Source organism: Necator americanus, chromosome V (genome assembly GCF_031761385.1).
Source record: "Necator americanus strain Aroian chromosome V, whole genome shotgun sequence".
Taxonomy (NCBI): domain Eukaryota; kingdom Metazoa; phylum Nematoda; class Chromadorea; order Rhabditida; family Ancylostomatidae; genus Necator; species Necator americanus.
In genome coordinates, this window is record NC_087375.1 from 9,505,623 (window position 1) to 9,514,852 (window position 9,230).

Below are 9,230 nucleotides of genomic sequence, written 5' to 3' on the forward strand. Positions count from 1 at the left end.
TTCTTCTATTTATTAAGGATGCTACATTTGAGTAGACACAAATGCTCATTCCCTGGAATGATGGAGTCACAAAGTTATTGTTCTTTTTTTCTTGAAGTTTCGCATTCTCTGCAAATAAGGGCTGCTTTTCCGATTTTGTCAACCATGAGAATACGATATGGTACGATATGCTTCTTCTCAAACGGCAGTGAGTTCCGCTGTCATGCGACAGTGGACTGGGGTACTGTTCTCCAGTACAGTGTGCTTTACTCCTCGATATTGCAGTTCTCCCTTGTATAATAATAGTGAGGTCCAGATCGGAGCAGAGTCGGGTCTACCTGTAGGTTTTACAATACCGCGTGGTTTACAGGCAGTGTAGTATTAGACGAGAAGGGTGGCCGATTAGTTACCGCAATGTGCTGTAACACTTTGAAGCAGACAGAACCGATAGTCCTGTTAGCATCTTTGCAATCGAGTGTGGTGGTCGCAACGGAACGTCTTCTCCCTAGGATAGATGGGGTTGTAAAGGTAATGTATGTTCTTGGGAGGTAATGATAACCATGTGTCCCGCCAGGTGCGATCGCATGACAGTGATGATAGATAGACAGCTTGATGAACACTACATTGGATGTCAACGGATTGCAGGACGAACGTTGCGTAGCAGGAATTAGTTAAGGAAGTGATAAAAATAGAAAATCCGTTTGGCCTGATCAAGATCCCATTCATGTTGCAACGTATATCTTATGATGGATTGTTCGATGTTTTCCGCTGAAAATGGCTCGCGGTTGGTTGCTGCTTCCAATTAAAACACGTGCTGGAGCTCACCTCCTTCTAGCACTGTCAGGAGAAACAACAGATCGAAATTTTCTCCAATTACCTAGCGTTTTACCGTGCACACACGCCTTTGAAATACTACGCTAGATGCAAGACGTTATATAGATTGAAATCAGCTCTACTCCAGCTATAATCCTCTGCTGCGTTTGTTCTCTGAAATACCCAATAATTGCCTAATCTTTGTACTCTCTTAGTCAAAGTGATATCTATTGTTTTAGACTTTAATTTACCACCAAAATAACCAGCCATGTACCAATGGGCGCTTTTTTTCGTAAGTTGTTTCTGTGTACAGTTTTCTTTTCTTTGTTTATTCAGGAGAATTTCAGTTGATGCTAGCTTTCTGTCGTTTGGGAAATCTCCAAGAAGCTCCTGCATGTCCCGACAATGGCGAATTCACCCTTAACATTATGATTAGGAAACAGTTATATGAGCGGATTTCAATGCTGCAACCATCATTGGTGAGTTTGTGGAACGCCTACTTGTTTCTGCGTGGAGACGATATTTGCATAATTTACGGGATATACTCAACGAATTCGCATTTCAAGAAATATGACTGCGGTCTGGAGTCAATGGGAGGGCTGGTCCTTGGCGACCCCAACAAAAACATGGAAGTTCTCAACTCCAAGAAAGTTCTCACTTACTACGTGTAAGACATTTTCGTAATTATTCTATTTTGCGTGTTCGTATGCAAGGTCGATCAAGCAACTTTTTCACAAGTCGATTGACACCAGTGAAAGCGATAGTTATCGAAATCTCATGAAACACTTTAGTGTTTGTTGTGTGAAGAGCTTAACTTTCTTTTTCTTTTCATCTACATCTACGTCCCATTGTATTTTTGATGTTTTAAATTCAGTTTTGGGCAAAACGGTGCAAATCTCGAAAGGGCAATCAGACTATTTGTAGGTAAATATAGAAACGAGATTACGAAGGTGAGAACCGTTTTTTCATGTTCATGCAGATTTTTTCTGATCTGCTAATTTCAGCTGGAAAAGGAAGAGAAATTTGGATGCAACTACATCAATGCGCATGACAAACACCAATTCATCTGTATCTTCGAGTGAAGGAAATGTTTTGCATTATTCTTCAGAATAAATCTGACTTCAATCCGAACTGACTAGTTGACGAACACTCCAGAATTTGAAATGCATTTCTCCATTCTCTAAAATAGCAATGTCGTCCCTATCTGCGGTTCGATTAGGTGCTGCTTTTGCGTAGAGGATCTATGAATATTTCCTGGAAATTCGCCTATTTCTCCATTATTCTTCTACAAGAAACACCAAATATGAAACAGTAATCTCAAACGTGTTATTCTGGTTGAACGAAAGAAACTCGATATTTGAGACAAAAGAAATGGAGTTTTCATTTTCCAGGTAATTGTGGTATTTGGGCAACACTGCTGTCTAAACACATGCAGCTTGAACTGAGCAATAATGTCTAGTCTTTCCACAACGTTCTTTGTTCTAAAAAAATCTTCAAAGCTTCAAGAGAAAAAAATCATATCCGAAGGCAAAGAATTCGTTAAGTAAAAATTATAGCCTAGCAAATAGTTCGAAGGTCGTGTGGTTTTGAAACGTGGCATCTCCAGAACACGAGAGTAGTACCAAAGGAAGACACGAATTTCTGGAAGCTATGTGATCATGAATGGAATATTTTTTTGTCAACTGTGAGAGTTACAAGGCCAAAAAATTGCGGGAAATAGAAGCGGTTGCTGTAAAGATCCTAAGAACCCCATGTAACGAAATACTAAAATACTAAATTTTGCGACATGCACACAAAGTTACTGCGCGAAACTACTGCACCAAAGCACACCAATCCCAGTCGTGATAAATCCCGTTAGACCCATGTCACCTCATTATATAGCTTTCCGACGTCGGCGCACCAACTCGACGCCGGGGGATTCGTCGCACCCCCTTTTTGGAATTTCGTGACACACACATAAATACACACATACACACACGTGACAGAATAAGCTAGTTATCATATACCAGTCTGAACGTCCGGCTGAAGCAAGACTTCAGACTTTCTGTGGCGTTCGCTCTGCTCCTTCGAAACCAATGTAACCGAAACGACATGGAATCATTACTCAAAGTATAGGTTTCCCTGTTGTTTCTCCCAACAATTATCACAGAATGATGTTTCACATAAAGTGAAGTGAATGACATCATCGTACTGATAAAGAAAGCGTTGCACATCAGATCATGCAAACAGATGGCTACTATTTAAGCAGCAGTTAGCATTCGAGTTTCCACTTTCTGAAGAACGGAGGAGTCGTAGAGGTGAAAAGCAATGCGGAAAGTGGATACGACTATGAGACGTTTCTAACGTCTGATTTACCTTTTGCGACATGCACACAAAGGTACTCGACGCCGGTGGACACCTAACACCCTATTTTATAGCAATCTGGCGTCGGTGCACCAATTCGACACCGATGGACCCATTGCAACCCATTTTATAGCCATATGGCGTAGGCGCACCAATCCGACGTAACCCATCTTTGGAATTTCGTTTCACACACACGTGACAGACTAAGCCCGTTATTATATAGCATGATCATGATCATGATTTTCTCCGGAACCTTTTCTAAACGCATAAAGATTGCTTATCTTTTTTTGAAGATGTGACAGATAGTTCACTCCACATTTATTTGCTGTGCACTTTTTCCAAATTCTCATGCATTATTTATAACTGTGAATAAGATGTTTCGCATTGGATCTGCCTCAAAATTGCTAGTTCAGCCCGTTTCTGCTGAGTTTTTAAACACGACACGGAAGTACAAAAATTCCCTAGCTAAATTTTTTTGAAACTTGTACGGATTCACACATCACGGTGCTCCTTTGATGCAAGGAAGTTAAAAAAGAGAAAACTTATTATTAGTATCGTAATTGTTAGTAATTTAGCAAATATCAAATACGTGTTTCCATTGTTAGCCAGGATTCAGCGTCTCTTGATATTTCGCATAGAAATCTTAGCTTTTTCCGCTTTCACATGTATATTTCAAAAAGTTTGTTTACAATCGACAAAGTTTGGGAGAAGTAAGCACCACTGCCTGTTTTTCCTCAAATTTCTTTTGTGACATGCACAGCGGTAGCAGCTCAGCTCCTGCTGGATTAAACTGGCCTTGCACTTCACACAGGCAAATATTCCCAAAATTCCTCACTAACATATTTCTAATATTTGTCTAAAAACAATTCCAGGAGCTAACTGTAGATGGTACCTTTGCTCAACTCCACCTTTTTACCCTTGCTACGAAGAGACTGACAGCGCCATCGTGAAATGAACGCCATGGATAAGGGTTAATGACTTATTTTCAGAAAAAAGCAGCCGCATTCTATTCACTTGAACTTCATGGTGCATGTACGATCTTCATCTTCGAGGAGACTGACGTGCAACAGTCTTGTGATGCATTGTTTGAATTAAATCGATACCCAACATATTCCTCATGTGAATGCAGGATAACGACACCAAAAGAAGTGGTGTTCGAGAACATTGGAGCCAAACACAGCGGTAGCAGCAAGCCATGCAATGGTATCCCAAATGCAGCGAGTGGTGTCTATGTATACGCGGATCAGGATTCTCAACTCTTTCTTCTCTTCGATTTTCTCTCTATTCAACTGATCATTCCGGATTGCTTCGAGGAAGACCTATTTACGAATGAAGTTTAGAAAAACTTTTAGATACCCTTATTCCCATTCTTCTTAAATGTTCTTATAGTTAATGGAAAAAATAAATCTCTGCATTTTCTCCTTCTCCTGTTTTGTGGCGAAGGATAGCACATGAGAGGAACAAAAGTTAGGAGTGTTCCCGAGCAAAATTACTTCCTATGGAGTTGTTGTTTCCTCCATGTATTACTTACGGTTTTTCTCGCTTAACATTTTTGACTTGCCGATTTTCGAGTCTGCGAATAGGCTACATCAAACTTCAAACTCTGGTCTCTCCAACGTAGGTGAGGCGACCGCGCAACCTGGGAACATTCCAGAAAGGCTAGAGTCAAAAGACTGAAGAAGGTACGCCTTTATCGTTCTTTATTTCTGCAGTATGGAAGAGTTATTCGTTGTCTTAAAAAATTATTGGCAATTTGTTCAGGTATTTACATAGAGGAATCCGGAATCACAATGCATGGCTGTACCTAAAGTAATGGCTTAATTCTCTTTCCTTTAAGGTGGAATGCGTATTTGAAAGCACTTCACGGAATATGTCAGAAGTCTTTAGAAGTGATCGTATAAAGATTTTAGAAGTGGCTGCACTGGATCAATAGGAAACATTTAGAGAATTGATCTCGAAACGAGAACCAGGAGTTTTTTGTTCAAATTACTCTAATTATCTTCTTCTAAGTATCTAAGTATCACAAATGTACTTGCTGTAATAAAGTAACGCAAACAAGTCAGTCAGCAAAAACACAGTGATGTTTTGATAAGTTATTTGATGGTCGCTAGTCTATAGACATTTTGACCAAAGATATTGTTCAAAAGTGTTATTAAGATCCTGCGTTTGAAGAAAAGACTACTTTAAGGGAAAGTCGTGATAAAATCGCGAATCCGGATTGTTATGGCCTGCACGACTTTTGGCTCGTTATCTTCATTTTCTTCAACGTTTTTAATTTAGTGGCGGGATCCGCTAGGTTGAATAGATGACGCTATTTCGCCCTGTCATACAGCAGAATCGCTAATTCATCGACAAAAGACAAAAAAAGTTTATTTTAGTCTTTTTTCAAAATACAATTCAGTGAGAGCTCCATCAATTGGATGTAATTAGAACTCCTGGGACCTACCCCTAAAACACTTTTTGAAAAAATTACTGGTGTCTGCACAGGAGCAAGGCTGAGTCCAAGCTAATTGCGTCCCGGGGATATACGATTTTAGACGCGAATATGTTGTTTGGAAAGTGAAATGATAGTTACATATTCATAATATACATACTACTTCAAACCTTTTTGTATCTCTAACAGCTATCGTTCCATGTGTGTGAAAACTAAGGAAATTTGACAAAAGTAACATGCTTCAGCTCCATAAACGAGCATTAACAAGAAAACAATTTGTTATGGGATGCCCTTGTCTCCTGACCTTCTAGCTCAACAGAATTTTCCCATTTTTCCAGCTATTATAATAATAGTAATAATAATAACGACTATAATATATTATAAATAATAAATACCGTAATACAATATTGAACCATCTTAGACGAGGAATTATAGAGGAAGTGGAAGATACTGACGATACAACCAGCCTCCTCACCTCCACTACCTTCTTCATCATGGAGTGATATCAGAAACTAGTGAGAATACCAAACTACCCATGCCAAGGAACACCAAACAGACCAAACCAAAGAAGCAAAAGTGCCGAACAAGTGTAAGAGGAAACCAATCAAATATCAAAACAAGCAGGTATGAACATACGAGAATTTAAGAGAACATACGAGAGCAACCAACGATACAAGATTCAATGACTTCGTCCAAAACAAGTGGGAGTACTAGTTGATAAACTATCAAGAATACTTGGGTTAAAATTGGCCGTTTTACGTGCTCCATGAGTATGTTAAAGCTGTTGAACAGAAATGGAACACATTCATCCAAGGCGAGAAACTAAAAAGACCCCTAAAAGCATACAACGAGCCTTGAAGCCAGGATATTGTGAATAACAATGATGCCGCGAAAATAGAATACATTAGAATTCCAGTATCTCACCTATTCTCTGTTTGTACGATGGGATCAAGCAAATTATTTAATTTTCGCCTAGAACAGGATTTTACATTGAAACCGGGACAACACGAAGTTGACGATGTTGGGATCGCTTCCCGATTGGATTACATGAGTACAGGCGAAGGATCTAGCTCCATTCCTCCTAACTGCTCTCAAAAAACGGCGTTTCCAATTGAATTTTCCTACGAGGTACTTAACAACGTGTCAAATATGCAACGGCAGGGACGTAATTAAGTCATTTATTTAACCCATTCTAATCGAATCATCGAAGAAAAGCAAAAGTGAAACAGCGGATAAATATTCGGCATATTCTCAGCTTCAAACCTTCTGAATTCAAAAATTAGATTAATTAGAAGGGATCAAAATTGTTTGGAGGGTCGAAGCGCCGAATAGATTTGGCGGCAAGCCTCTGCAAGTCATTGTGTCGGTTGCACAAGAGTCCGTTAATTTCAAGTGATTCTGACTTCAATACTTTATCCCTTTTTCGATTCCGATTTATTCGATACTTGTTTTGAAATTTCTCTTAGCCGGCCATCATTGTTGGTCTCTTAGTAGTTCTCAACTTGGAACCTGTAAAAGAAACATATTCGCAGGCCATATGAAATTGATTACAATTCTTGACCTCCTAAAGGGAAAGTTTTTTTTCACAAAATTGGAAGTGGTAGTTTCTGTACGTGGGAATGGCTAACTCTTTGTAATTCTGAACAAAACGTTTAAGCCTCCGTGTACCCCTGACCCAACTTGTTACGCAGTGAAGCGTGGGTGGTCTGCAACACGCCATTAAGTGTTGGGCAGATTTTACTGCTTATTTGTGTAAATAATTGCATAGGCGTTTGAACGGTTGCCACATTCAATGGCGTAATAATGCATTTCTTTCTATTTAAGGACGTTGAATTATCACTCCTCATTCAAGAGTTGGGTGGAAGATTAGACTATCTCACCTTTTTACCCCTCATTGACAGTGCTTCATTCATTTTCCCAAAAAAAAAAAAATAAATACACAAGAAAAAGTAAATTCTTTAGGAGATTTTAGGAATTCTCATTCTATGATAGAAGTCGGTGTCTCGTTTTTTCCTCTTTAAAATGTATGCAACCAAACCGTTTCCATTTTTTCCCTTACCTTTGAAGGTTGAAATGTAGCTAAATTTGCAAAAAAAAATGGTGGCTACTTCACTCTGGAATTAATTCAAAAAAGAAAAGACTGGTAGAATACGTGATGTTGAAAAGATATGTGTCTGCGTGTTCGAGCCATCCCAGCGACCCATCAGATGTGTCGTTCAATCCCAACCATCCGAGGTATTCCAGGTAACAGTTGTATTCCTTAACAAGCAGAGGTGCTGCAGTCAAGATTCCATATAAAAGAAAGTGAAATGGGACATTTTGTTGAGCAGTAATTTATCATGGCACTTACCGGTTTGCTGCCCTCCTTCATGTTTGCTTGAACTCCGTCCGACAACGTCTTTCTTAACTCTTTGCCAAGAGCAGGTGCTATACTAGGCAAATCTTTCCCACAGTCTGGTAATTGGTCAGAACATTCCATCACAGTCACAGCCAGGGCAATCTCAATTTCCCATTGTACCGAGGAGAAGTCGTCACGCGTAGAAGAAAGAACTTACAACAATAAGTGCGTAACGCATAGCTATCAGCTCGAAATGCTTGTAGATGATGATTGCTTCGGGGTTCTGCCTAAAAAGTTCTTTGAGACATCTTTAGCTCAGCGAGAAAATAACCCACGAAAATGTCGTAACAAGATGGTTCTAATCGCTGTGCGTTTGCTTCACTTCCTGCTAATTTATACTACCGCCTACTCTTCAGCTGAACAGACGTGCTAACAAATCGAATTCCTGAGCAAATAAGGCCTTTGACAGTACCCTTCATTCATATGTGAACTAATTTTTACATGTAACTATGCTAACTAATTATGGTAGGTGTGGATTTGATGAAGACGATAATTTTGACAAAATTAATGTACGTCAAACAATCCTGCGGATCATAGGGCTAAATGAAGAGGATAAGACCAGTTATGTCTTCCATATCTAAGCTCTTAGTATTCTGGTGCATTTACACAATCTTTCTTTTTATTTAATTAGTTCATCATGGAAGTGATTACGTTACCAACATCCTGAAGAGCGTTTTTTTTTCATTCTGCAGTCTACATATTTCTTATTTTCGACTGAATGGGTTCCTCAGGTTCAATTACAAAACCAAAAAGAAACATCTTCTTTCCCCAAATAGTCTGAATCTACTTATGTTGGAAAATATTAATCGTTATACTCAACCATTATTGATTCCGTTTAGTGATTTATTGGAAGGAACACATTTTTAGCCAATTATCGTTCACCTTATCAAGATCCCTTCTGTGTAGAACCTTCCATACTGGGTCCCACCTATCGGACTGAGTATGCGTATGCCCTATACGATGGTTTTACAAGATCATGTTTGTCAGTGGGAAAGTTTTGAAAGGTCAGCTCAACGCACTCAGAAATTAGGATGCTGTGAATGACTGTCAAAGTGTTATCGCTCAGATTCTCTCAATATTTCCTGGCTCATAAGTAATCATATCTCATAAAAAAATCTAAAACATCGAAAAGGAGTGTAACTGATGTGTAACTGTAATCCAACCATTTCTTGGTGGTGCCTGTCTATTTTGTAAGTTTTCCCTAGGTATTTTCTATCTGTAAACTAAGCTTGGTTTAAAAACAGAGTTCGAATTCATTTTTAT

At 39.1% G+C, this 9,230-nt stretch overlaps 3 protein-coding genes across 4 annotated transcripts; 2 read left to right on the forward strand and 1 right to left on the reverse strand.

Annotated features, from left to right (window-relative positions):
• Positions 1–1,060: 1,060 nt before the first annotated feature.
• Positions 1,061–1,874, forward strand: RB195_013387 (uncharacterized protein; the record flags this gene model as incomplete). Its single annotated transcript, XM_064203177.1, has 5 exons — positions 1,061–1,084; positions 1,140–1,271; positions 1,359–1,459; positions 1,667–1,742; positions 1,797–1,874. The coding sequence occupies 5 exons, from the start codon at positions 1,061–1,063 to the stop codon at positions 1,872–1,874; spliced, it is 411 nt and encodes a 136-aa protein (XP_064059058.1).
• A 2,235-nt stretch (positions 1,875–4,109) lies between these two features.
• Positions 4,110–4,475, forward strand: RB195_013388 (uncharacterized protein; the record flags this gene model as incomplete). Its single annotated transcript, XM_064203178.1, has 1 exon — positions 4,110–4,475. The coding sequence occupies one exon, from the start codon at positions 4,110–4,112 to the stop codon at positions 4,473–4,475; it is 366 nt and encodes a 121-aa protein (XP_064059059.1).
• A 3,203-nt stretch (positions 4,476–7,678) lies between these two features.
• Positions 7,679–8,390, reverse strand: RB195_013389 (uncharacterized protein; the record flags this gene model as incomplete). Of its 2 annotated transcripts, XM_064203180.1 has the most annotated exons (4): positions 7,679–7,828; positions 7,920–8,069; positions 8,125–8,194; positions 8,380–8,390. In XM_064203180.1, the coding sequence occupies 4 exons, from the start codon at positions 8,388–8,390 to the stop codon at positions 7,679–7,681; spliced, it is 381 nt and encodes a 126-aa protein (XP_064059060.1). The 2 variants fall into 2 exon arrangements, with proteins under 2 accessions (XP_064059060.1, XP_064059061.1); XM_064203179.1 differs by lacking the exon at positions 8,380–8,390 and having other exon boundaries at positions 8,125–8,145.
• Between the last annotated feature and the right edge of the window lie 840 nt (positions 8,391–9,230).